The following is a 26,840-nucleotide window of genomic DNA, read 5'->3' on the forward strand; positions in this document are numbered from 1 at the left end:
TGCCTGGATTACTGAAAGTCTCAAACTTTCTTTAGATGAAATTCTCCATCTAAAGGCCAGAGTGATTGCTGTAAAACACAAGTCTGCTCATGGCACCTCGTTGCCTGAAACTCTTCAATGACTTCCCATTGTCCTCTGGATGAAGTCCAAAATCTTTAACGTGGCCTGCTAATCATTTAAGGACTGAGCCCGTACCTTCCTTCCGAGGCTCATCTTTTCATAGGTCACTCTCCATCTTTCAGCCCCTCCCTCCATGTCTCTTCCTTAGGCTTCAGCCAGATCAGGCTTCTTTCAGCATCTCTGACCCACTCTCTCCACTCTCCCCTCTGGGCCATCGAACATGCTGTTCTGCTGTTCTCTCTGCCTGGAACACCCTCCCGCCTCCCTCCCAGCCTTGCTCTTACTCATCCTTCAGTTCTCAGCCTACTTGTCACTTCCTCTGGGAAGCCTTCCGTGACCTCCCAGACTGGGCTGAATGCCTCTTCTGTATTCCCACAGTCCCTTATTCATCTTCTATCACATAATTTACCACGCTGCGTTGGAAATTCATGAATATTGGTTTATCTCTTCTGCCTGTGGTTTCCCTGAGGGTAGGAGTGGTGTCTTGGTGTGTTTTACTCCCCCTCCCTTCCCATGCTGACATTGGCACCTGGTAGAGATCCAGTAAATATGTGTTGACTGACGATGGATGGATGGGGGGCATAGGAGGTGCCACATGGGTCACTTCTCCAGGAGGTGGAGGCTCTAGTATTCTCTCCTTTGTGTCTGGGAAAGACCATGCTTTCACCCTAGGACACCAGCATGGTCCCAGTTTTGGTCAACGAAGGGCACCTGGAGAGTCTAGGGTGACCCAGAGAATGAAGAAGGATCCGCAAGAGAAAGGAAGCATTCACTTCTTCATTAAAAACTTACTACGTGTCGGGGAACGCACCAGGCTCTTTATACATGCTGTCAACTAAAATTCTGCAAAGGGGGTGGTTACTGTTAGCTCCGTCTTTCCTATGTGCAAACTGAAGTTCAGAGAGTTAAGTGGCCACACAGGTGGATGTCCAGGCAGAAGGGTGGCAACCCATTGCTGCCAGGCCCCTGACCCCTCTGCCTTCTCAGGTGATGGCAACCCCAAGGAGAGCAGCCCCTTCATCAACAGCACTGACACAGAGAAGGGAAGGGAATATGACGGCAAGAATATGGCCCTGTTTGAGGTGGGTTGCTGGCGTGTGTGACACCCCATTCATCCACCACTGCCTCCCTCAGGAACAGTGTCCTCCTCGGGTCCGCCTTTGCCTTCCGTTTACCCCTGCCTCTCCCTCTCCTTGTCCCGCATCCACTTTCCCTGCTCTCTGTGCTTATTCCTCCTCCTTCCCCATCTCATCCCACCCCCAGTGGTTTGCCTTACTCACCCCCATCTCTCTCTGCCTCCTACTATGTAGCTCGCCTCTCCCTTCCTGGGACTTTGTGTCCTAACACTGCCACCCTCACCTCCCCAGGAGGAGATGGACACCAGCCCCATGGTGTCCTCCCTGCTCAGTGGCCTGGCCAACTACACCAACCTGCCCCAGGGAAGTAAGGAGCATGAAGAGGCAGAAAACAATGAGGGTGGAAAAAAGAAGCCAGTGCAGGTGAGGGCCTTGGGGGAAAACGGATGGGGCTGGAAGAGGGGGTGGAGGGGCAAAAGGGTGGGGGCCAAAAGAGAGTCAGTTGATGGATGATGGAGGCAGAGGGATAGGAGTTGGGGCTGAGGGTGAGGAAGGGATAGAGGTGAAGGGAGGAGAGGGAAGGGAGAGTAAGAACCAGAGGGAAGAGGTATGAAGGGCTGGCGATGGAGAAAGGAAGGGAGAGGGGATGGAAAGTAGGGAGCTTGGGGTGTTCATAGTGACTACAGGCTGCGGAAACTGATGCTGGCTTCCCCGGCAGGCCCCGCGCATGGGCACCTTCATGGGCGTGTACCTACCATGCCTGCAGAACATCTTTGGTGTCATCCTCTTCCTGCGGCTCACTTGGGTGGTGGGCATCGCAGGCATCATGGAAGCCTTCTGCATGGTCTTCATCTGCTGCTCCTGTGTGAGTGACATCTTCTCCCTTTGGGGCAGACCAGGAACCAGGGGTGGGGGAGGGGGAGGGGAAGGATGAGACCTGAGCTTTTTATAGGAATCACTGCGTATGATCTTTGAGAGTAAATTAGGTCTGACTGGTCCTTCTTGCTGGTCCCCGATGGCCACTAACCAGGTTTCACCTGGATCGTGTTTGTATGTGTGTGTGTGTGTGTGTGTGTGTGTGTGTGAATGACTGTGCGTATAATTACACAAGGAATGCAGATTCATTGATGAAAAAGCTAGGTGTACAGAAGGAAATCAGATTCACCTGGAAAACCCCAGTGGTGAACATTTTCGTAGGCCCAGACTCACAAAAAATGGGATTATGTGTTACGAACAGCTTTGTAATAGAATCTCTTCCATCCTCCCTAAAAAATCAAATATTCACTAAACAACCTACTTCTCATCATGTTTACACACCTTCACACATGACCCTTGAGCCACCTCTGCATGTGAGGTGGCCGGTGCTGATGGTAGTACACCTATTTTATTTCTTTTTAACTTTTTATTTTCAAATAATTTCAGACATACAGAAAATTTGCAAGAATAGAACAAAAATCCCTTTCACCAGACTCCCAAATGTTAACATATTATCGTATTTATTCCATCCTGTCTGTAAGTACCTTTTTCCCTCTGAATTGAGAGCAAGTTGCAGACATGATGCCTCTTTATCCTAAATCCTTCAGCGTGTGTTTACTAAAAATGAGGACATTCCCTTACGTAACCACAGTACAATGATCAGAAGCAGGAGGCTAACACTGATACGTTAATAATGTCTTAATAGTAACACATTAATAATGTTTTATCTGCAGGCCTTATTCAGATTTTGCCAATTGTCCCAATCATGTCCTCAATAACTGAAGAAAATTCAAAATCATGTTTCTACTCATTTTTGAGATCATGATTTTAGCCTCTGTTAATCTGTAACAGCTGCTCTTTCTTTGTCTTGCATGACATTGACACTTTTGAAGAGTTTGTATAATGCCCTTTCATCTAGGTTTGTCAGGTATCTCCTCATGACCAGATTCAGCTTATGCATTTAGGCAGAAATACAGTACACCTATTTTATAGATGAAGAAACTGAGGCTTAGAGAAGTGAAGTGACTTGTCCCAGGTCAGACAGCTGGTCAGAGGCCAAGCTGGGATTTCCAGATTGCTATAGCTTGTGCTCCCTCCGTGTGAGTGGTGAATAAGAGGTTTTCTTGACAAGAAGGACTTGGCAGCAGTAGAAGTTGGAACAGGACCAGGGAGAAGCTCAGCAAGGACTTGTGGGTTTGGCAGGTGTTTATGGGGTATAAGGTTTGGCCCTGACCCAGGGCACTGCGGCCCCTACCCTAGCTGCCCCTCTGATGATCTCTATCCTCACAGACCATGCTCACGGCCATCTCCATGAGTGCAATTGCAACCAATGGTGTTGTACCTGGTATGTGATGGGGATTTTTGGAGGGGAAAGGGGCCCAGGTGGTCAGGAGGGGGGGCCAGATAGTTGGAAGGAGGGACAGGGCCATAGGCTTTGGGGGCCATCAGGCCTAAGAGAGGCAATATTGCAGACCTGGGGGCTGGGCTATGATGTTTGTGGAGTAGGTGGGGACAGTGGTATTAAGGGGAAGGGAGGGAGATGGTTGATGGAGTTGAACAGGGCAATGCAAGATCTCCCTTTGCCTGAGACCCTCCTCTCTGTCATCCTATTTTTCTGAGCCATGACCTCCTTAGAGGGGTAATTAGCAACATGGTAATTAGTGCTGCAAAATCCACTCAGAGTGGCTGGCTGAGTCCCTCACCAGTCCTAGGGTTGTAGCCTGTAAACTGTGAGGCACAGAACAACCCCTTTCCCAGAGCTCCCTTACCCCCAATGGCAGCCCAGTGTCCCTCGAACTTCTCACTGACATTAGGTTCTTTCTGCAGCTGGTGGCTCCTACTACATGATTTCCAGGTCTCTGGGCCCAGAATTTGGGGGCGCCGTGGGCCTCTGCTTCTACCTGGGCACTACTTTTGCTGGAGCCATGTACATCCTGGGCACCATCGAAATCCTGCTGGTGAGAGGGGCTGAGGAGGAGGTGTGGGGCCCCAGGCTGTCAATCAGTGAACCAGTGCTCCCTGGACACCTCCTAGGGAGAGGTCCAAGCCACTCAGTGAGGCCAAAGGGAAATCAGATGTGGGTCTATCTTTAAAGAATTCACAGTCTAGTTGGGGAGACAAGATACAGTAATTACGTAACGTGAACAGCTGTCATTCATCAGGCACCCACTGTGCTCTCAGCAGAGTTCCAATTGCTTTACAGTCATTATCTTGAATCCTCATAAGGATTAAGTATTATTATGCCCATTTTACAAATGAGAATCTCAGAGAGGTGACATGACTTGCTCAGGGTCGCTCAGCTATCAAGCGGCAGAGGTGGGTTGATAACAGTAAAGAGTGGCAGAAATAATAAAAGTAATGTCACACAATAGCTATATCTTGTGATTGCCCTACCACGTGCCTGAGACTGTACTGGTTTCTCTATGAATGTTAATTGTGCAGGGCAGATGACCAGTGGGTTGCAAGAGAGAAGAATGTGAGGGAGCTGAGTAAAGAGACCTGTTAGCAGTTGTGACTGATGAGAAGAAATCAGGATTCTGGGAAGTGTTTGAAGGAGAGGCTGGTGATGTGAGTCTCGGCTCTCCCCGCCCTTCCAGGAAGAGTTGGGAGCTGAGGAGAGGTTCCTGGGATGTAGACAGTGGAGCTGACATTTCCCAAGCCCCTACCTTATCCAGGCTCCACGGCCTGCAATGTATCATTTTAGTTTATCCTTAAAACCGTTCCATGAGTTAGATAATGTCCCCATTTTATAGATGAGGAAAGCAGGGCTTAGGGAATTTAAGGAATGTATGCAAGGGAACCTGTGCCTTTCTGACCCCCCAAACCAGTATCTGTCCACTCTACCACACTGTCTTGGAGAACTTGAACTTGATGCAGCTTTTGTTTTGGGGACAGAACGGAAGAGTATGGGGACAGGGAGGATGGATGGGGAATACAAGACCCAAGGAATCAAATTATGAGAGAATAATAATAGATCTCCATGACTTTAAAAAATAATTTAAAAATTATTATAAAGGCAATTCTGCCCAACGCACAAAATTGGAAAAATGTCAAAGAGTGTGAAAAAGGAAATAACAACTGCCTGAAGAAAATCACCATTAACATTTTGGTGTATTTCCTTCTATTTTTTTTACCATGAGAAATTATATTCTGTCTTTGTAAAATAGACTCCATAGATTTCCCTAAATAACTAGACACTCCCTTTGTAAATATCATTTACAAGTGAAAATAAACATATAGTCACATAAAAATATATTCTTATTTTCTAAGAATATAAACATATTAATATTTAGTATGGAAATTTTATTTTCTTTTAAACATTTTCTTTATTTTTTTTTAATATTTTTTATTTATTTCTAGGAGAGAGAGAGAGAGAGACAGCGTGAGCAGGGGAGGGTCAGAGAGAGAGGGAGTCACAGACTGAAACAGGCTCCAGGCTCTGAGCTGGCAGTCAGCACAGAGCCCGACGCGGGGCTTGAACCCACGAACCGTGAGATCATGACCCAAGCGAAAGTCGGACGCTTAACCGACTAAGCAACCCAGGCGCCCCTAGTATGGAAATTTTAGAAAATACAAATATGCAATAAGAATAAAGATGATCAGGGGCGCCTGGGTGGCTCAGTCAGTTAAGCATCCAACTTCAGCTCAGGCCATGATCTCAAGGTTTGTGGGTTCGAGCCCCATGTCGGGCTCTGTGCTGACAGCTAGCTCAGAGCCTGGAGCCTGCTTCAGATTCTGTATTTCCCTCTCTCTCTCTGACCCTCCCCTGCTCACACTGTGTCTCTCTCAGAAATAAATAAAATATTTAATAAAAAGAATAAAGATGATCACATTTCCTCTTATCATTGGATGTCATTACCAGTCTCAGACTACTGTAAATAAGCTGTGATGAGCGTATTTTTATCCAAAGCTCTTCCTGCACTTCAGGTTATAACCTTGGGGGGTGATTCTTAGTTGGTTAGTGCTGTGTCACTCACCTGACCTCCTTGCCCTCTTTCCACAGGCTTACCTCTTCCCAGCTATGGCCATTTTTAAGGCAGAAGATGCCAGCGGGGAGGCAGCTGCCATGTTGAACAATATGCGTGTGTATGGCACCTGTGTGCTCACTTGCATGGCCACTGTGGTATTTGTGGGCGTCAAGTATGTCAACAAGTTTGCCCTTGTCTTCCTGGGTTGTGTCATCCTCTCCATCCTGGCCATCTATGCTGGGGTCATCAAATCTGCCTTCGACCCACCCAACTTCCCGTAAGTGCTGTTGCTCTGAACCTACGGCATCCCTCCTCCTCCATGGTTAGGTTTCAGGGTCTGTGACACTAGTCTCTGCCAACCTCACTCTCCTCATCTCTCAGAATCTGAGTCATTGTGGATTCAGAGCAACCTCCCTTGGGAAGTAAAATCTCTCGTGGTTTGGAGGAAATCTCTACAGGGTGGGATAATGTTTCTGGAGGTGGGCAGAGTGTTCCTTGTGAGGGCCAATTCCTTGCTGGTGGGGCAGACTCTGGAAGAACCAAGTGGGATTATTTCTGAAGGGATGACTCTGTGTTAGGGAAGCATTTCCTGGCAGGGGACAACTTCCTGGAATAAGACAGCTTATTAGTGTTGGATGCCTTCTGTATTGTGGATAAGGTCACAGAAGAGAGGGTCTAGAGTCTCAGATCTTTGTGGGTCCTACCTCGCGGTTCCTTTACATCCCACAGCCCAGGACTGTTGACTGTTGTCCATGGTGCTGAAATATAGCATTGCACTAAAGTCCTGGTTTTTGCTGTGGCTGCATATTAAAATCACTTGGGGGAACTTTGAAAAAACACCGATTCTGGGCTCCATCCCAATTAAATCAGGATCTCTGAATATGGGGCCCTGAGATCTGTGTTTTCAGAGCTCCCCTGGTGCTTCTATTGTGAAGCCAAGGCAAGGTTATGTCCCTCCCCCATCTTCCTCCCTTGTTGCTCTCCCTAGGATCTGCCTCCTGGGGAACCGCACACTGTCTCGCCATGGCTTTGATGTCTGTGCCAAGCTGGCTTGGGAAGGAAATGAGACGGTGACCACACGGCTCTGGGGCCTTTTCTGTTCCTCCCGTTTCCTCAACGCCACCTGTGATGAGTACTTCACCCGAAACAATGTCACGGAGATCCAGGGCATCCCTGGCGCTGCCAGTGGCCTCATCAAAGGTCTGGGGGGAGGGAAGAGGGCTGGTGTCCAGGGAACACTACAGGGATTGTGGGTTAAACAGTCAGGATTAAGGAACTCTACTTGGGATTCACTTCAATTCAATCAGTTTTAATTGAGCACCTACTCTGGGCCATCTGTCCTTGGCATCATGGAGGAATAGAGATGAAAGGGAGCCTTCAAGTATCTTAATACTTAATAGGAAAGAAAGTCATCAGTTTAGACAAGTATTAACTAAGCATCTACTTGGTGTCTAGCACTGTGCTAAGCACCAGGAACATGACATAAATAAGTCACAGTCCTTGGCTTCAAGGAATCCAATGGTGGATACAGATGTATAAGAAAATAAATCACAATACGAGCTGATGTGACTTCAATGAACAGAGACCTCTCAGGGGAGGGAGTGGTCATGTGTAAAAGAGGGCAAGACAAGGCTTCCTAGACTCATCTGAGGAGGGTTTTGAAGGAAAAATAAGAGCTTTTGAGTTATTCTAGAGGAATAAAGGAACTAAGGCAGAAGAACAGCTTGCCTGAAAGCATGCAGACAGAGAAGAGCATATTGTGTCCTTCCAACCACAAATAATTTGGTATGACTGGGGCATAAAGTACAAAGGAAGGAGGGGCAAGAAATGATGTTGGAGAGGGTAGCATGAGCCAGATTGTAGCAGGCCTTGGAAGCCATATTGAAGTGTTTGAACCATGTCCTGAGGGTAACGGGGGCTAAAGGGTTTTGAATAAGGGTTGGGCATGGTTAGTATTCTTTCTTTCTTTTTTTAAAAATGTTTTATTTATTTCTGAGAGAGAGAGAGAGAAAGACAGTGTGAGCAGGGGAGGGTCAGAGAGAGAGGGAGATACAGAATCTGAAGCAGGCTCCAGGCTCTGAGCTCAGAGCCTGATGCGGGGCTTGAACCCATGAACCGTGAGATCATGACCTGAGCCGAAGTCGGACGCTTAACCGACTGAGCCACCCAGGCACCCCATGGCCAGCGTTATTTCTAAAGGTTCACTCTGGCTGTTAATATGGATGAGGTAAAGGGAGAGAGAACAGAGGCAGGGGGTCCAGGAGGAGGCTGAAGCTGACTCCAGGTGAGAGATGATAGTTTTCCGATCTAGAGCGATGGAGTGATGTCTGTGGGAGTGGAGCAGTGGTTCTCCCCAAGGGCTGTTTTGCCCCCTAGGAGGCATGTAGCAATGTCTGAAGACATTTTTGGCCATCACGACTAGATGATTGTTACTGGCGTCTAATGCACAGAAACCAGTATTTTGCTAAACATTCCAGTGCTGTAGGACAGCCTTCCACAACAAAGAACTATCTGGTCCCCAAGCGTCCGACTTCGGCTCAGGTCATGATCACACGATTTGTGGGTTCGAGCCCCACGTTGGGATCTGTGCTGATGGCTAGCTCAGAGCCTGGAGCCTGCTTCACATTCTGTGTCTCCCTCTCTCTCTGACCCTCCCCTGCTCATGCTGTCTCTCTCTCTCTCTCTCAGAAATAAATTTAAAAAACTAAAAAAAAAAAGGAACTATCTGGCCCCAAATGTCAATATGGCTGAAGTGGGGAAACCCTGGAAAAGAGAGGAGGGGCATATTTGAGAAATGTTTAGAAGGGATAATGTAGAGAAGTTGGAGATGGTTTTAAAATGGATATGGGGAAGGGGAAGAGTTGAGGGCAATATAAATCTGTCTGAATTAATGACGCTCCGTTTACTGAGGTAAGGGATACAAAAAAAGGAGCTGGTTTTGAGGTGGCTGGCTGTTGAGATCAGTTTGGGACATATTGAATCAGTCTGAGATAGGTCTTTCTGTGTCTTTTTACTCCACTAGACTGGACTCTTTGGGGCAAAGACTAGATGTGATTCATGTGCAAACCTCTGCACATGGCCTGACCCAAAGCAGGAGCTTAGGGAATGTCAGTGGAAATAAACTAGAGCCAAGGCCATGAAGGAGTGAGAAGTAGTTGACCTTGACCCTTCTTTTTCTGCCCACCCCATCTCCTGGCCCTGGAGCTCTGGTACCCTGACTTCTGGTATTCCTCCTAAGCATCCTATCTCCTCCCACAGAGAACCTCTGGAGCTCCTACCTGACCAAGGGGGTGATTGTGGAGAGACGTGGGATGCCCTCAGTGGGCCTGGCAGATGGCGCCCCTATCGACATGGACCATCCTTATGTCTTCAGCGACATGACCTCCTACTTCACCCTGCTGGTTGGCATCTACTTCCCCTCAGTCACAGGTGAAGGGGAGCTCAGAGAGGGAGGACTCTGCCTGAGAGTGATGGGTAGAGAGAGTCAATGATGATGTGGGGGAATTTCTAAGTCCGGCAATCTCATCACATGGGCAGAAGCCAAAATTCAGTTTTCATTGCACAGATGAGGGAATTAAGGCCAGAAGAAGCTATATAATGTGCCCAAGTTCTCGCACCAGTCAGTATGCCAGGACTAGATCCCAGACTTCCTGGCTCCGAGGCTGGTGTCCTTTCTTCTTGTTCTTTCTCATCTCCTGTGGCCCCTGTACTAGCTGCTCTTCTGTTCACAGGGATCATGGCTGGTTCTAACCGTTCCGGGGACCTACGGGATGCCCAGAAGTCAATTCCCACTGGCACCATCTTGGCCATTGCCACCACCTCTGCTGTCTGTATCCTGCGCTGCTGGGCAAGGACCACCATGGGTGGGGAGGGCTGGTGGCGGGGGGTGGGGCAGGAAGCTGAAGCTGCTGCTTCATCCAGCTGGCCTGGGAGCATAAAGGGGAACGTCATCCTGGGGATTCTCCTTCAACCTCTGCTACAGACATCAGCTCTGTTGTTCTGTTTGGGGCCTGTATTGAGGGGGTCGTCCTGCGGGACAAGTAAGTAAAGGAATCGGGGCTGATCCTGTTCTGGGTAGTGGGTATATGGGGCCAAATTCTGGGAAACAGACCCCACAGAGAGTGTTGAGTTTGTGCAAGGGGACTTGTGGGAGGGACGTCACAGGGGATTGCTCGCAAGCTCGCCTTATATTTTATCTTTTTCCTGTCACTCCAGCTCAAGAAGCTTGGATGGTGTCTCATTGTTTTTAGGATAATGCTACTTTTTTTTTTTTTTTGCTTTAAAATGTATTAATCCATTTAACATGTCTTAGATGTCTATATGTTGGTCGCTGTCCAGAGTTCTGGGGGAGAATAAAGATAACACATGCTTTTTGTCCTGAAGGAGCTCTTTGGGAGCTGGTAACTACTCCCAACAACAGACTTGAAATGTGCAGCAGGAGGAGTGGGCTCTGGTAGTGCACCAGAGGCTACAATCCAGTCTTCAGAGGGTTGGGGAAGCGGAGGTGATGCTGGAAGTGCCTTATACACATTTTCCCATTTATCTTTCTCACTTTAAATGTTGAGTAGAGAGTACTTAGGTAACTAGGATTGAGAAGGGCATTCTAGATGGTGGGAACAGCATGAACAAAGGTGGAGGAGAGAAACAGTAGTGTGTGTGTGTGTGTGTGTGTGCGCGCGAGCGCGCGCGCATGTACGCGCGCACGCACACACATGGGTGCCTATAGCTGTGAGAAATTCAGGGCTTCTGGAGCCTACACTTTTGAAGGGTGTGGGCACGTGCCACCACCAGGGTAAAGTAGGAGGTCTTGTCACAGAAGTCAGTTTCCATGGCGCTCTCCTGGCTACTGTAAGGTAGAGAGTGGAGCCAGTTCTGGAAGCCTGGTTTTTGGTACCAGGAAATTAGAGCTTTATTTTATATATATAAAAAAAATAGGGAAACCCTGAAGGGTTTTAAGCAGGGGAGTGACCTGGCCAAATGGACAATTTGCATACATTACACTTATTCACTTTTAGGGCAACTTAATCTCCACTCATTTCATTTAATCAGAGACCTCCCTTGGGATGCCTGGGTGGATCAGTCGGTTAAGCGTCTGACTTTGGTTCAGGTCGTGATCTCATGGTTTGTGGGTTCGAGCCCCACGTCAGGCTCTGCGCTGATAGCTTGGAGCCTGGAGCCTGCTTTGGATTCCGTGTTTCCCTCTCTCTCCCTGTGCCCCTCCCCCCTCTCAAAAAATAAATGAACATTAAAAAATTAATCAGAGACCTTCCATAGAACTGCCAGGGATTCAGCAAGTCATGCAGTAAAACCCTTCATCTGATTCTTATAGTCTTTCAGCAGCAGCCCATTGGAGCACACCTCTGCTTGCACACTCCAGCCACTACCTACTGAGGCAGCATCATTCAATTTAAAATAGTGTCACTGTTAGAAAATACTTTTCTTTGCTTCTCATATCAGATACCATTACCATACGATGAGGCCGGAACCCCATTTTTGAGATGGAGACACAGGTTCTAACAAGCTAAGAGATTTTTTCCAGCTTAACATATTACACAATTGACCATTTACTAGAATCACTATTAGTATCTTGTTCCAGGCATAGTGCAAAGCAAAATACCTGTGTTAGTTCCTTTTATCTTGTCCAATCATAAGAGATAGCCTTGTAATGATTCTCATTTTACAGCTGAGGCAACTTACCCAAGGTCACACAGACAGAAAGTGCCCAGGACATTAGGAGCTTTGTCTCTCCTCACTTGCTCCCACAGAGCCTAGTTCTATGATGGGCATATAGGTGGTCCTGGGGTTGGTGTGGGAGACACGTTCTGGAGATGCAGGTGGCATTGCTCACCCAGCACCTCCTGTCCCCTTGCTGCTTCTTTCCAGGTTTGGCGAAGCTGTGAATGGCAACCTGGTGGTGGGAACACTGGCCTGGCCATCCCCTTGGGTCATCGTCATCGGATCCTTCTTCTCCACCTGTGGGGCTGGGCTGCAGAGCCTCACGGGGGCCCCGCGCCTGCTGCAGGCCATCTCCCGGGATGGCATAGTGCCCTTCCTGCAGGTCAGTGGGGGATGGAGTGTGGGAAGAACAGCCCATCCATTACACCAGTCAGCCACACCACTGCCCAGAGAGGCCACCCAGTGAGTCAAGGCCTCCTAGGGCCCTTCTGCTCTGCACTACGAATAAGAAGAATGGGTGTGCTTTATTTGGGATTTGGCCCATGGTCAGTGCTATCGCTTTGGGCAGAGTTGTCTGCTCTTAGAAGAGAAACAAACGGCCCTCCTTCAGCTGAGTGATCAGGCAGGGAGGCAGCCAAAGGGCAAGAAAAGTGTGGCTCTCTCTGTGGTGCTTAAAAAAACAACAACGATTTATGGAGCACACAGTCATGGCCACTTGCTGGCCCCTGTAGCTGCTCTGCATGTGTCCTACACGTGCTTCTTTTCCCCTTAAGGGATCATTTGAACTTCATTAACTGAGGTACCAAGGTCAGAGTGGCAGAGACACAGCCAAAGACTGGCATCCCCTTGGGTATCCCTAAAGAGTGAGAAATACAGCATCCTCTCCCTACTTCCTCACTGGTTAGGGGATTCCTGCCTTTATTGCACTGGTCCCCAAGACTGGAGAAGAGAGACATGAAGTTCCTAAGATCTCAGGCCTCAATGATGGTTGCTCTGTTCCCAGGTCTTTGGCCACGGCAAAGCCAATGGAGAGCCAACATGGGCCTTGCTCCTGACTGCCTGCATCTGTGAGATTGGCATCCTCATTGCATCCCTCGACGAAGTGGCTCCCATTCTCTCTATGTGCGTGCTGGCCTCTTGCCCTGCGCATCAGCTCGGGGGTGCGGTGGGGGTGGGTGGTCTTTCTACGGGGATCCTCCTGGATAGCCCACCCAATAGTGTAACAATCTGTCTTTTGTTATATGGAGATTCATTCCTACATGCATCAGGGTGTGTTGAAAGGGGATTTGGCTTTTGAATCCCTTCCCAAGTGGCGGAATGTGCTCTGGGCACCTCCTCAAGTTCGTACCCTCCTCCCCCCTTTGTTTTCTTGTGTTTCTCTTTCTGTTTCTGCCTCCCTTTGCATCTCTGCCTCTCCTGGGGCCTTTCTGTGCTCTAGGTTCTTCCTGATGTGTTACATGTTTGTGAACTTGGCCTGTGCCGTGCAGACACTGCTGAGGACCCCCAACTGGAGGCCACGCTTTCGATATTACCACTGGTGGGTGCCCTGTGTCCTTCCCTGCCCAACACAACACCCCTCTTATCTCCACCCCAACCCCCACCTCACCCTAGCCCATCCCCAAGGACTAAAGATCCCCCAAATTAAATAGGGAGCCCATTTCTCCAGCTTCTGTAGTCCAAGTAGCATGAGAAGGGTTCTGGAGAGGGTCTCCCTATAATCACAAATAATATAACCCAGTCGAGAACAGTCTCAGCTATAGTCCTTCCCTGCCCGTAATGCCCAATGTCTTTCAGTCTAGAGGAGGAAACCTCAGTGTCCTCATCTGCGAAATGGGGAAGACAACTTCAGTGACCTCGGGGGCCCTTGTGAATGTTACAGAGTTTCGTGCGTGGAAGATGCTTATTATGTGGAGCCTGGGGCTCTTCTGGTTATTTTACTTTATGGTCCTTCGTCTTCACGATAGGCCCATGGGGCAGACAGGGCAGGAATGACCATGCTTGGTCTACAGAAAGGAAATGGGCTCAAGCAGGGGAAGGGAGTGGCCCAAGGTCATTCAGATAGTCTCTGGCATACCTGGACTCGAACCTAGGCTGCCTGACTCCCATCTCAGTGCTCCTGCTTTGCCCGTCACCTCCTCCTGGGGACACACTCTTCCCAGGAGATCTTGCATACAACTCTCTCCAGAGACCTCTGCCTCACATGCCATCTGGCAGAGTGATGTGGCAGGATCTAAGGCACTGGGACAAGGCAGTGTGTTGACTCAGGAGTTGGGTGGGACATGGAGCGGCGCCCTGTGGCTGCTCATTCACCCAGAATGTCCCAGATCCCCATGGTGCTCTTGGAGATGATGGTGTGAGTTCCTCCAGACCTGAGCTTCCCTAGACCTCCCAGTTCTTGCTTGGGCCCTGCCCCATTTAACTCTTGTTGTCTGAGCCCTGGCACCGGTGACAGTCCTGCTGGGGCTCAGAGGCTGGGTCTTCCTCCCGTTGTCCAGGACACTCTCCTTCCTGGGCATGAGCCTCTGTCTGGCCCTCATGTTTATCTGCTCCTGGTATTACGCCCTGGTGGCCATGCTCATTGCTGGGCTCATCTACAAGTATATTGAATACCGCGGGTAAGTGCGGGGAAGTGGGGAGGGCTGGAAGGGGGTAGGGATGAGGTAAGTGTGGGGAGAGGCTGGGGCTGGAGGGGAGGGGAAGGGGTGATAGGGGTGGGATTGGGAGATAAAGGACAGGAGTTGAGGGAGGGGCTGAGGCATCGAGAAAAGGAGATGGCAAAATGGCTGCACCTTGCCCTGGGGCAGCCACCTCAGTGAGCGAGCGGGGTTCTTCCTGACACCTCTGGCTTTCTGCTCTGGTTGATCCCCTTGGGCCCTCAGGGCAGAGAAGGAGTGGGGCGATGGGATCCGAGGCCTGTCCCTCAGCGCTGCACGGTACGCCCTCTTACGCCTGGAGGAGGGGCCCCCACATACCAAGAACTGGAGGTAAGTGGCCAGGTGCGCGTGGGAGGGGCCCAGGGGAGAGACAGGAAGGGGGCAGGGTCTGATCTGCCCTCGCCTGCTTTGTTTGCTGAGTGGTGCTCCTGCCACAAGCGTGTGCCCTTAACCTCTCCTCTTCTGCTCTGCCTAGTCTGAACCTTTCCCACCCGTGGCACCCGGGGTCAGGCTGAGCCACCATCTATTCATCCCTCCGTTCACCCCATCCCGTGTTTAAAAACATGGGTGAATGCATGATATGTGCCGGGCCCCCTTCCAGTCTATGGGGACCCGGTGAGCTAACAGTTCCGTGGAAAAGACACACACAGAGACAGACAAACGTAATATCGTGTAGCATTTGCTCTGGGAGAGGTGGATTCATTCACTTTGAGAGTTATAGGGGCTCCTAGAAATCTCTAGAATAAGAACAATCTCTTCACTTTATTCGTGGGAAAGCCAGGGACCAGAGAAGGTCCCAGAGGTCACGGAAGGCAGAACTGGAAGCAGAATCTTTGCCTCCGCCTCTCAGCCCCGCGTGCTTCCTAGCCGATAGCTCTGCAAGCCCGGCCCTCACTCGTCTCCCTCAGGTCACTTTGCCGAGAGTAAGGCCTGAACTCTGAGCTCTGCCTAGGACATTGTTGGCTTGCACTTGCTGATGTCTATAAACGGGGGCTTCCAGAGACCAGGGCTTTGCTTTGTTTGTCTGTGAATTCTGAAATGCTTGGCACACCGTGTGGCCCAGAGTGCTCAGAGAATGCTCTTAAACTGATGGTTGGTTGGATGGATGGGATGGCCAGATGAAAAAGGAAATGAATGGATAAATAGATGAGAAGATGGCTAAGTGTATATATGTATGGGAGGGTGATTGGTGAATAGATGAATGTGTGAATGGGCGGTGGCAGGTGGATGTTAGATAATTAGGTGAATAATGCATATATAGGTAAATTAATATGGATGTGAGTGGGCGACTGAAGGATAAAATGGCTGGGTGGGTGAATGGATGGATGGATAAGTGAGGTGGACGGTGAGACGGGTAAGTGGGCGGATGGAGGGATGTGCAGGGAGCTGGTTGGATGGGTTGGTATTCAAGGAAATGGATGGATGAGTGTTTAGGTGGATGGATGGGTGATGGGGGTAGAGGTGGGTGGGGGTATAGAGGATGGAAGGCTAGTAAACTCACTGGTGTTTTGGTGTGTGGGTGTGTGGTGTATGGTGGGTAGAAGTTGGGTAGGTATTGAATGGATCACATGACCTTGAATCCTTTTCAGGCCACAGCTGCTGGTGCTGGTGCGGGTGGACCAAGACCAGAATGTGGTACATCCGCAGCTGCTCTCACTGACCTCTCAGCTGAAGGCAGGGAAGGGCCTGACCATTGTGGGCTCTGTCCTCGAGGGCACCTTTCTGGACAACCATCCCCAGGCCCAGCGGGCGGAAGAGGTGAGAAGAGTCCCTTGTGCGAAGGGGGGAAGGACAGGGCACTCAGGAAGACAGCCCTTGACCTTTACACTTTGCCTCCTTACCACCTTTGGGACCAAAGGCAGCTCAGGCTTTTCTGTCATCTTTCTTAGAAGAGGAATCTAAGGACTCAGAGAGTGAGTTCCTTAGACTCTAATTCTCAGAACCAAGGACCATCAGAGCCAAAAGGCCCCCATCTTATGGATAGGGAAACTGAGGCTTAGAGAAGTCAGGTCATTTGTCCAAGGACAGAAAACAAGCTCAAATTAGGACTGCTTGACTCCTGCTCCAGGCTTCACCCTGCCAAAGTAAAAATCTTTCAAAGCGTCTTCACATCTCTGATTCTTTCAACCCCCTCCCCGTGCCACATGGAGTTGGCTGTGTGAGTATCCACATTTAGCACAGGAAGAAACAGGCCCAGAGAGGGAAGGCAGCTTGCTGAAAGTCACAGAGCTGGCGGGAAGCACAGTCAGAATTTGAGCCTGGGTCCCTGGCTCTGAGTCGTCTGCTTCTGTCTGCGTCCACTGGTCTGTGCTCTCTGAGCAGTGCACAGGGCCAGCATGGGCAGGAGAGGCCGGCTTCTGTGTTATGCAGCACTAACAGGTGTCTGGAACCTGGTGGGTAGCAGAGGAAGTGGGTTCTGTCTTCGATCCAGGCTTCTCTTCCCTTGGGGCTGTGGCTAGTTGTGGAGAAAGGAAAGGGGGCCGGAGGGAGGCAAGGCGAAACGAGGAGAAGTACCCCTAATGGCTTGTGACAGTTGCGGTTTCTGCCTCACTGGGCCGTTCACACCAATCTGTCAGGGCCCAGAGCTGGAGGCCTCCACTGGTCAGCTTCCTTCAACATGGAGTGGGTGAGAATGTGCTGCGTACCAGACAGCGGGCTAGCACGGGGAGATGGGGGATGTATAAGACCAGATCCCAGCCCTCAAGGTGCTCACGGGCTAGTGGGAAGATAGAACATACCCAGAAGGCTCTCAAGCCTCCCCGCTGTTGATAGATGCTTCACTAGGGTTCATATCATCAGAATAATAGACTGTGTTGCGTGTTTCCATACCTTACCCACAGCATGTCTTGTAATTCTGCCCGTTCCTAAATGAGGTAGCTGTCACCCCCGCTTGACGGATGGGGAAACTGAGGCTCATAGAGGTTAAGTGATTTGCTTAAGGTCGCAGAGCCAGGAGGCAGCAGAGGTAGGAGTTGAAGCCCTCTCTGCTTGACATCAGGGTAGTGGTTTAGAGTGTGGGGGGTAGAGTCAGAGCCCTGGGGTTGAACTCCTACAATAATATACCCATTAGCTGTGTGGCCTTAAGCAAGTCTTAATTTCTCTGAACCTCAACTTCCTCATCTATAAAATAAGACTAGTAAGAACACTGCCTTCATAGTGCAGGTTGAACGTGCATTTAAAATGCTTATCATTATGCTAACTTTTAAAAGTTGTTGGAAACGAATGGTCTGGGCACGCAGAGGAGCCCAGTTCTGTTCTGGTCTGGGTCTCTGGGTGGCTTCTGAGAAGGTGACATTTGAGTTGGGCCAGCAATGGGTGAGCGGGTCCCAGGGGTGGTGGAGGGCTTGCCAGTGATGGCAGGGCGGCGGGTCGCAAGGGGTAAGGTCACAGACAGCTTTGCCAGATCACCAAGGAATGGGGCTATAGGTGATGGGGAGCCGGGCGCAATTCTGGTGCCAGAGGCTGATGTGATCCGGGCTCAGCTTCGGGAAGATGGGGACAATGAAGGGGAGAGACAGGGCGAAGGGAAGCCCGAGGCCCATCCTTGTCTGACCCGCCCCTCCCCCGTCTCCCAGTCCATCCGGCGCCTGATGGAGGCAGAGAAAGTGAAAGGCTTCTGCCAGGTAGTGATTTCCTCCAACCTGCGGGACGGCGTGTCGCATCTGATCCAGTCCGGGGGTCTCGGTGGGCTGCAGCACAACACCGTGCTGGTTGGCTGGCCCCGTAACTGGCGGCAGAAGCAAGATCATCAGACATGGAGAAACTTCATTGGTAACACTGGAGGGGGGGAGGGGCGGGGGCAGTGGTGGGCTGTGGGTTCTCCCTCTTGGGCCCGGGAGCTCTTTCCCAGATGTGATGAGTGTGGATTTGGCACACGCAGGTGTCGGTGCTCAGAGCTGGCCATGTGCCAGGCGCGGCGCTGGGTGCTGGGGACTCAGCTGTGAAGGAGACAGTCTTGGGCCCTGCGGAGCTGGCTCGGCCCTGGGGGAGAGTCAGTGGAAGGCAGTGGAAAAAGCTACAGCTGTGAAGTCAGAGAGGCCTGGGTCTAGATCTCACCTCTGGCCTTTCCTAGCTGTGTGATCGTTCACCAGTGACTCACCCTCTCTGAGCACTAGATTCCCTGGGAGTATTGTAACAAGGAACATATATAGACTGTGTTTTGTGGGCCAGACAAGTTGAGCCTCTCTCTAAGCCTCGTATTCTCTCAGCAGTCCTGTGTGGGCTACGCAGTGTTATCTCCACTTTATTGGTGTGAAACGGAGGCCCGGAGAGATTGAGGAGTTTGCTCCAGGTCACACAGCTGGGATGCCTAGAAGCTGCCTTGTTGACTCCAGGCTATTCTGGCTCCTTTCTAGGTGGATCATAGTTAGAAGGCAGTGGGAGGTTAAATGAGGCCTTGCACCAAAGAGCTCCAAATTCTTACGAAAGGCGGGTAGTATTATTGCCACTTGACAGGTGGGGAAACCGAGGCTCAGCAAGGCCCACATCCAAACAACAACTAAGTGATGAGACCTACGTAGATGCTGGTTTTTTGACTACTCAGGCCAAGGCCAAGGCCAAGGCCGGGTGTGGCGCTGGGAGCCAGGAGCCTTGGTGCAGGGACGGGCCGGGGTCACTATTTTCCCATCCGGCCTTCTCCTTGGCCTTCCCCAGAGCTGGTCCGGGAAACCACAGCTGGTCACCTGGCCCTGCTGGTCACCAAGAACGTGTCCATGTTCCCTGGGAACCCCGAGCGCTTCTCCGAGGGTAGCATCGACGTGTGGTGGATCGTGCATGACGGTGGCATGCTCATGCTGCTGCCCTTCCTGCTGCGACACCACAAGGTGAGTGTGTGTGCGTGGCTCATGGGCGCTGGCCAGGGCCAGCCTCCCTGAGGGCTCCTGGAAAAGGGCGCCGATCGCCTCCCTTCTCCTGCGATGTTAGGCGCTGACTGTGTCTCCCCTGGCAGGCGTCCTTGCCTTGTGAAGGAGAGCGCTGCTTAACTCTTGCAAGTGATACTTTAATGGGGCTCTGACCTAAGCAGGGCAGCGGGTTTGTAGGGAGTGGCCACCGAAGTAGAGGATTTCAGGTCCGCATGTATGTGCGTGGGAGGGTGAGTGGGAAGGGTGAGGGACAGGGCCCTCTCTAGGTTCTGGCCTTGAATTTTCTCACTGCATCTGGGCTGGACTGTTCTGGGTCTCCTTCACCCTCCAGGTCTGGCGGAAGTGCAAGATGCGCATCTTCACTGTGGCCCAGATGGACGACAATAGCATCCAGATGAAGAAGGACCTGACCACCTTTCTGTACCATTTACGTATCACCGCGGAGGTCGAGGTCGTGGAGATGGTGAGTACCTGGGAGCCACCCCGGAAGTTTTGGAGTCCTGCCCGGCCCTCTTTCTTCTTGGCCCTAGCACCGAAGGGGGCAACCCCCAATCTATCAGCTTATGATTCTGGATCCCTTCCCCAGCTTATCTACCTCTTAGACTCTCTTGTAGTCACCCAAGAGTCTGGCTATCCATCCGTCCATCCCTCTCTCCTTTACAAGAATAGCCATGTCATTATATGTAAGGCACTGTCTCATGCCCTGTATTTATATTAATTCTCACAACAACCAATGAAACGGATATAATTATTAGCATTGCCTTTTTATAAATTAGGAAGTTGAAGCACGGAAAGGTTAATTTGCTCAACAGTACAACTAAATGGCAAAGCCAGGATGCAGACCCTGGCGGTCTGGCTTCAGAGTCCAGGCCCCTAGAGATTACACTGCATGGCCTCCCATCCATCCGTTCCCCTCGGTTTATTTATCCATCCACCCATCCCTCTGTGTATTCATTAATGTATTCATTCACTCAACTACCCATTCATCCATATATGTATTCATTCATCACTTTGTCCCTTTAAAATTTCTTCCCCTTCTCCATTCACCCAGGTAATTAATTAATCTGCTCATTCATTAATTCACCCATTCATATGCCTGGTCCTGTGCTGGGCTGAGGAGGGAATGAGCAGCATTGTCTTCAAAGAGCACTGTCCTCTGCTTCGTCCTTGCCTCCCACAGCTATTGGTTAAACTAGGTCATTAGATAGAAAAGCCCTAGGCTGGCAGAAGGAAGGGGGTCCGCCTCCCTTCCCTTGGCCTTGCACCTGAGCTCATGCTTTCCTCCCTTGCCCCTGTCACTCCCACCCCCATCCCTGCCCGCCCACAGCATGAAAGCGATATCTCGGCTTACACCTACGAGAAGACATTGGTGATGGAGCAGCGTTCCCAGATCCTCAAACAGATGCATTTAACCAAGAATGAGCGAGAGCGGGAGGTGAGATTGCCCTGGCTGGGCTTGGAGAGCCTCTAGCTGCCGCCAGCTCTGGGTCTGCACAGGTTAGGGAGGGGCCAAGGTTCACACTCCTGGCCATTGGCACCGCCTTCAGCCTAGAGCGTCACTTATCGCCCTTATCCCCCTCAACCCCATCTCCCTAGCAGCAGGGGTACACCACGCCTACCAAGGCTGCCAGCCAGGATGCAGAGGGGTTTGGCACAGGTGACAGATTTTCCTCTGTATGTGACTTCTGGGGCCCAAGGGAGAATTGTGGAAGCTAAATATATATGGATGATGATTCCTCATGGGCGTGGGCTCATGAGTGTGGGGGATAAGCCATCATGTGATAGACCCTGGGAGAGTGGGTAACAGATGGATATTTAGGGATAGAGCTGATGGTGGGAGTTGGGGGGCACACCTTCTAGGGTATGGTTGATGCGTTCTCAGGGGTAATGACGATGAGCCACCCATGGGTTATGGGTGTAAGATCTCCCAGGTGTGAGTAATGTGGACCACTGGAGTGGGGATGAAAGCCCACCTCCTTGGTGAAACGAGCGACGGTACTCTGGGACTGGGGACTGAAGAGCTCTTGGGGGCAGGTGACGGGGTTGCCTGTGGAATGGATCTTATCAATGAGGGTGACAGACCGTGGTTGAGGACGTCTCCCAGGTGTGGATAGTATATTTCTCAGATTGTGGTTAATGGATCCTCAGGGGAATGAGTGATGGGTAACTTTTTGAGCTGGGAAAGATGAGCGCCTCAAGGATGTTGTCCAGGGGGGCAGGAAACAATGTAAGAAATGACATGTGCACTAACCAGTCAGAACCCACACTGGACCACAGTGCTGAGATAGAGCCCAGCTGGGCCAAGTGTTAACCCTTTGCTTGCTGGACGGTGGGGCGGTCAGGGGTTCTGCAGATGAGTGGGAGTGGTCAGGTCAGCAGGGCAAAAGCTATTCGGTATGGAGGCGTTGCTATATGTTAACAATTGGTACGGTTCCTGAAAGTATGCATTGTGGCCGAACACCAGCTCTGGTGGTAGCTGTCTGTAAGGCATGGGTGGTGACTCCCAGCAGAGCTGGTGCTAACCTGTGTCACTCCATAGATCCAGAGTATCACAGATGAGTCTCGAGGCTCAATCCGGAGGAAGAATCCAGCCAACACTCGGCTCCGCCTCAACGTCCCAGAAGAGTCGGCTGGTGACAGTGAGGAGAAGCCAGAAGAGGAGGTGTGTGGCTGGGTGGTTTGGCCGCAGCCAGTGGGAGCAGAAGCTTGGGCCTCTGAGGAGTCATGTGCTGCCGCTTCGTTCATCTCTCAGGTGCAGCTCATCCACGACCAGAGTGCTCCCAGCTGCCCCAGCAGCTCTCCGTCCCCGGGGGAGGAGCCTGAGGGGGAGGGCGAGGCCGATCCAGAGAAGGTGCATCTCACCTGGACCAAGGACAAGTCGGTGGCAGAGAAGAATAAGGGCCCCAGTCCCGTCTCCTCCGAGGGCATCAAGGACTTCTTCAGCATGAAGCCGTAGGGGCCTGGGGGCTGCGGGCTGGGGTCTGGGGTCTGGGGTGAGCCTGCAGGGTCTCTGCTCCCCGTGGCCGAGCAAATGAGCAGAGGAGGTCCTGGTCGGCAGACCCCACCCAGACCTTGTCTGGGTGTCCCCATCTGAGGACCTGGGGGTTGGGCTGATTGCTAAGGGTCAGCACTCCCGGGTGTGCACAATGAAGTGAAGGGGGTATGGCTGGGAGAGCGGGGACCAACATGCAGTGGGTGGGGGTGGGGGAGCATGGTGGCCCAAATGCTCAGTCTCTCCTTCTTCTGACCCCTCTCTTGTTCTTCCTCTCTTTGCTTCTCTTGTGTTTCCTGAAGGGAGTGGGAGAATTTGTAAGTGCTTCAGGATTTTTTTTTTAAAATTCGCTCTGCTGGGTTGGCCAGGGTCCCTGCTCTCCTCTATCATGAACCCTTGGTGTGGGCCCCTGGCCGCTTGGTGTCTCTGAATAGCCCACCTTGGAGAGTTCTGGGGTTGACCAGGTGCCAGGGGCCCAGTGCGCCTGGGGCCGGAAGGGCACTGGGTCCTGCTCCCCGGGCCCGGCTCACGCGCCCTGCGCCCCCCTGCCTCCCGCAGGAACCAGTCCAACGTGCGGCGCATGCACACGGCCGTGCGGCTGAACGAGGTCATCGTGAAGAAATCCCGGGAGGCCAAGCTGGTTTTGCTCAACATGCCTGGACCTCCCCGCAACCGCAACGGTGACGAAAATTGTATCCAGGACCCTAAAGTGGGGCGTGCGGGAGGGAGGCGGACGTCAGGGGGAAACGGGTCCCTAGTCCTGGGATGGAAGAGCCCAGGCGTTCCTGCTTCCGGAACCTCAGACCCGGGACGGGCCCGCGGTTCCCTGGCGCCCGATCGCGCCCCCCACTCCGTCAGAGGGAAGGGGATGGTTTTTCTCCTTGACTGGCGCTCAGACATGGAGTTTCTCGAGGTCCTCACCGAGCGCCTGGACCGGGTGATGCTGGTCCGCGGCGGCGGCCGCGAGGTCATCACCATCTACTCCTGAGAGCCAGGACCGGCCACCCGGGCCCGAGCGCGCCCGGCCGGCGGCCCCGGAGCCCTCGCCGCGCCCCCCGCCGCTGTCACCGTTTACATACAGACCCTGTGCCCGCGCCCTGGCCCCTTTCCCCGCTGCCTGAAGCCCGGAGGCCACGCCGCTCGGGGCTGACTCGGAGGGGACCGCCCCGCGCGGAGGCCGGAGCCCGAGCGCCCCGTTGGCGCGTCGCTCTGCGGGCCCGGCCTCACCCCGCCAGAGGAGACGCTGCAATAAGGCCGGGGAGGCGCGGAGGGCGGAGGCGCGGGGCCGTGAGGGGCACCTGCGGGCCACGCGGCCCGGTCCCCTCCCCGGCCTGGTCCTCCTCGGCGCCCTGGCGCGGGCCCGGCTCCGGGAGGCCCGAGGGCGCGCGGTGGGGAGGCCGTGCTCGGCCAGACCCGCCGCCCCTCCGCGCGGGGCCGCGCCTATACATAGTGTACAGGAGACATCGCGTGTATTTTTAACGTCCCCATATTTCTGTGACTAGAAGCGCAATGGACTTCTCTGCTCGCCGCCTTCGCGCTCTCCCGCCGGGGGCGCCTGGGGGAGGCGGCGGCCTCGGGAGCCTGGGTTTTCCTGGACGTCCGCGAGTTTGGGAGCAAAAGTGCTTTCGGCCCAGGCGGGAGTCGTGGTCCTGGCCCCTCCACACCCCCGCTCCGCTCTCGCCTCCTCGCCCTTCCCGCGCGCCCCTGGCTTCCGACCCTTCCCGCAAGTTCTTTTTGGAGATGGGGTGAGACCAGCGTCCGGCTTTTCCTGGACCCGCCTCCCAGCGGCTGCGGAGACGCGCACAGCCGCTTCTCGGCTCCCGGCGAGCCGGAGCAAGGACGCGGGAGGGGCCGGCCGCTCGGGGTGTGGGGGTGTGCGGGGCGGAGAGACCGAGGAAGCCCCGCCCCCGTACCTTCATCGGGGAGCGGGCGTCTCTCCTCGTCGGCTAGTCGCCTGTTCCCCCCATCCCACGGCTCCTCGCCAAAGACTGAAACCGGGGCGCTGGAGAGCGTTCCCTCCCTGGAGTTGCGTCCCTGGGACAGGCGGGGGAGGAGGGGAGGCAATTTGGGTTTAGGGGCCAGACCCACCGGGGAGGCCCCAGCGCTGCTCCTGATGTTCCCTCCCCTGTCCCCACCCGGCAGCTGGCAGCTCTGGCCTCGGGGACCCAGCCGCCTTCTCCCGCGTCCCGGGGCCGGGCCTTGCTGCCCAGCAGCGGCCTCTAGCTGCGTCTCCCAGGCACCCGGGCCCGGGGGAGGGCTGGAGTCGCCATGTGCTTTGTTCTTAGCGCCTCTCTGCCCTCCTCCAACTAGGACCCAAAGCCTTTGGCTTCTCCAACTCCAGTCCTTGGCGCTTCTGCTCCTCGCAGCCCGGTCAGAGGCGCCATCTATTCCTAGAGAAGGCGCATTGGGCGGGCTCCCTTCCCCCAGGGCACGTTACTAAGGGGGACAGGCACTGCATGCTCGTTCAAGCGCCCTCTGGGACTGGGTTCAGTACCTCCAGCTCAAGGTCCCTGACATTTGCACCTAGTTAGACATCCAGCGCACCTCCCAGCGCGGGGGCTACTGAGTACTCCTGACCTCACCACCTCCTTCCCGTTGAGCCCAAGGCAGAGAGCTGGAGCTGTTGGCGTCTATAGACGGCGTCAGGTGTGGCTGGAGGTAGGTCTGAGTACCTACCTGCCTGTTAGACCAAGGCCCTCTGCGATTTGCTAAGGGGGCTAGATGGACTCTTCAGAAAGCTGGAAATCTTAAGACACCAGGCCCCCCACCTGACCCCTCCTGCATCTTTCAAAAGACCTCGGAGAACCACAGCTCGGTCTAGCCTTCTGGGGGCCTGAACATCCCAGGCGACATGGTAGACTGGGCAGAAGGGGAAGGGGGTGTATCAACACCAATTAGGGAACCAAAGTTGCACTATCTGGGCCCAGAGCGTCTGGTTGGCAAGAGCAAAGTTTCTGTTGATGAAGACAAACCTCCCACAACAAAGCCCAAGTTCTCTGTGCTACATGTGCAATATTTGTTATGAATGTTCTCACAAGTCATTCATCAAATTATCCTTACAATCACTGTAGCTAGATGTTTCATGTCCATCCAAGTGACTTTTATTCTGAGTGCAATATTTCAATAGCCTCGTAGTGATAACTAGTGTTGCTTTTGTTTTAGCCGATCTATGTGCAGGGCAATGCAATGACGTTGAAACCCCTTGTAAATAGGAGAGGTTGCAAACCAAATCCAGATTATTTATTACTATTATTAGGCCTGCCTTTAATTTTCAGTGTGTTTTCAGTATTCCGCATTCTGCCTCAGTATTGATCTTGTGTTCTTTGTGCCAATATGGAAAAGAGCGCGTTGGTTCTTTCCTTTCTTGTTGAATGCTCCGCTCCCATTTAATGCTTTACAGCTTTTACTGTATTTTTTAGACTCCAGTCTGCACAAAATGCAATAAAAATAATTTTATTATACCCTTCACAGCCTGAGGTGTGCTGCATGGACACTTGGTGGGGGGGGGGGGGAAGGAGTGGGACTCAAGGTGGCTCTTCAGTGGGGCCCTGCCTCATCACACTCTGGCGGTCCCTGGCTGGGTGGCCCCTCTGGGCCAGGTTGCCTGGGCCACCAGGGACAGCTCTGGGGCCGTCACCCCACGGGAACAGGCACTCAGCAGGTCAGCTCAGCTCAGTGCTGGCCCTGGCGCCCCCCGCCCAGGTGGGGCTGGCTGTGAAATGCTCTTCCAGGCTCCCAGCTTCTAGGACTCTACGGATCTGCCAACTCCGCACAACGGGTAGAACGGAGGGTGGCAGCTGGGGCCAAACCAAAGCAGGAGCGCGGCCGCCTCCACCGACCAGCGACCAGCAGCCAGAAACGGCCCTTTCCCAGAGGAGAGGACAAGGCTGCTGCCACACTGAGTCCGCCACAGGCAAGGGCGTTTAACGCAGCATAATTAGCCAGCAGGCTTTTGCTCGGGCCTGATGTTAAAGCTTCTGACGGAGGGGGGGCGGGGACGCGGGAGAAGAGGCCTAGGGTTAGAAGAGGTTTTCGGGCCTGACCCCAGGACGGGGACAAGAGGGGGCAGGCATCATGAGAGATGGAAACCAGTCAACGCTCTGTCAGGGGCCATGCCCCTGCAGACATCCACACACCAAAAAGACAGCACAGTCTTTACTTTTTCATTTTAATAAAAAGTAATCATCTCATCTTATTAACAACACAGAATTCCAAAGAGGAAAAACACTATAGAACACAAACAGGTCAGAACATAAAACGCTGCCATCTGGGGACCTTGAGTTTGTGAAATCATTGTTTGCTCAGCAACTGGCAGGGACTCAGCTGAAGTCCCTGCCCTCCCTCATCCCTGCTAGGGGCCCCTCGAGGCTGTGACCCACAGGGCTCTGACGAGCACCATACCTAGGGAGAGGGCAGCTTCCTTTGGCTCTGTAGACAGCAGCAGCCAGAAGTCCTCCCTCTAATTTCACTCTGGCTCACAAGTTATGAACAGCCACCTGTATCAAGGACATGTCCAG

The 26,840-nt window shown here is 52.6% G+C and overlaps 1 protein-coding gene across 1 annotated transcript; it reads left to right on the forward strand.

Annotated features, from left to right (window-relative positions):
• Positions 1–1,132: 1,132 nt before the first annotated feature.
• SLC12A5 (solute carrier family 12 member 5) lies at positions 1,133–23,629 on the forward strand. Its single transcript, XM_039249449.1, has 25 exons — positions 1,133–1,202; positions 1,488–1,619; positions 1,915–2,061; positions 3,462–3,516; positions 3,999–4,129; positions 6,175–6,416; positions 7,128–7,339; positions 9,398–9,568; positions 9,871–9,969; positions 10,122–10,179; positions 12,023–12,197; positions 12,819–12,937; positions 13,254–13,352; positions 14,311–14,430; positions 14,695–14,799; positions 16,059–16,227; positions 18,045–18,240; positions 19,123–19,292; positions 19,663–19,794; positions 20,659–20,766; positions 21,871–21,993; positions 22,084–22,283; positions 22,626–22,640; positions 22,882–23,015; positions 23,220–23,629. Exons 1-25 carry the CDS (start codon positions 1,188–1,190, stop codon positions 23,309–23,311), a joined length of 3,219 nt encoding a protein of 1,072 aa, XP_039105380.1. The 5' UTR covers positions 1,133–1,187; the 3' UTR covers positions 23,312–23,629.
• The last annotated feature ends 3,211 nt before the right edge of the window (positions 23,630–26,840 follow it).

The sequence above is a fragment of the Hyaena hyaena genome, unplaced genomic scaffold (genome assembly GCF_003009895.1).
Source record: "Hyaena hyaena isolate Hyena2069 unplaced genomic scaffold, ASM300989v1 scaffold_335, whole genome shotgun sequence".
Taxonomy (NCBI): Eukaryota; Metazoa; Chordata; class Mammalia; order Carnivora; family Hyaenidae; genus Hyaena; species Hyaena hyaena.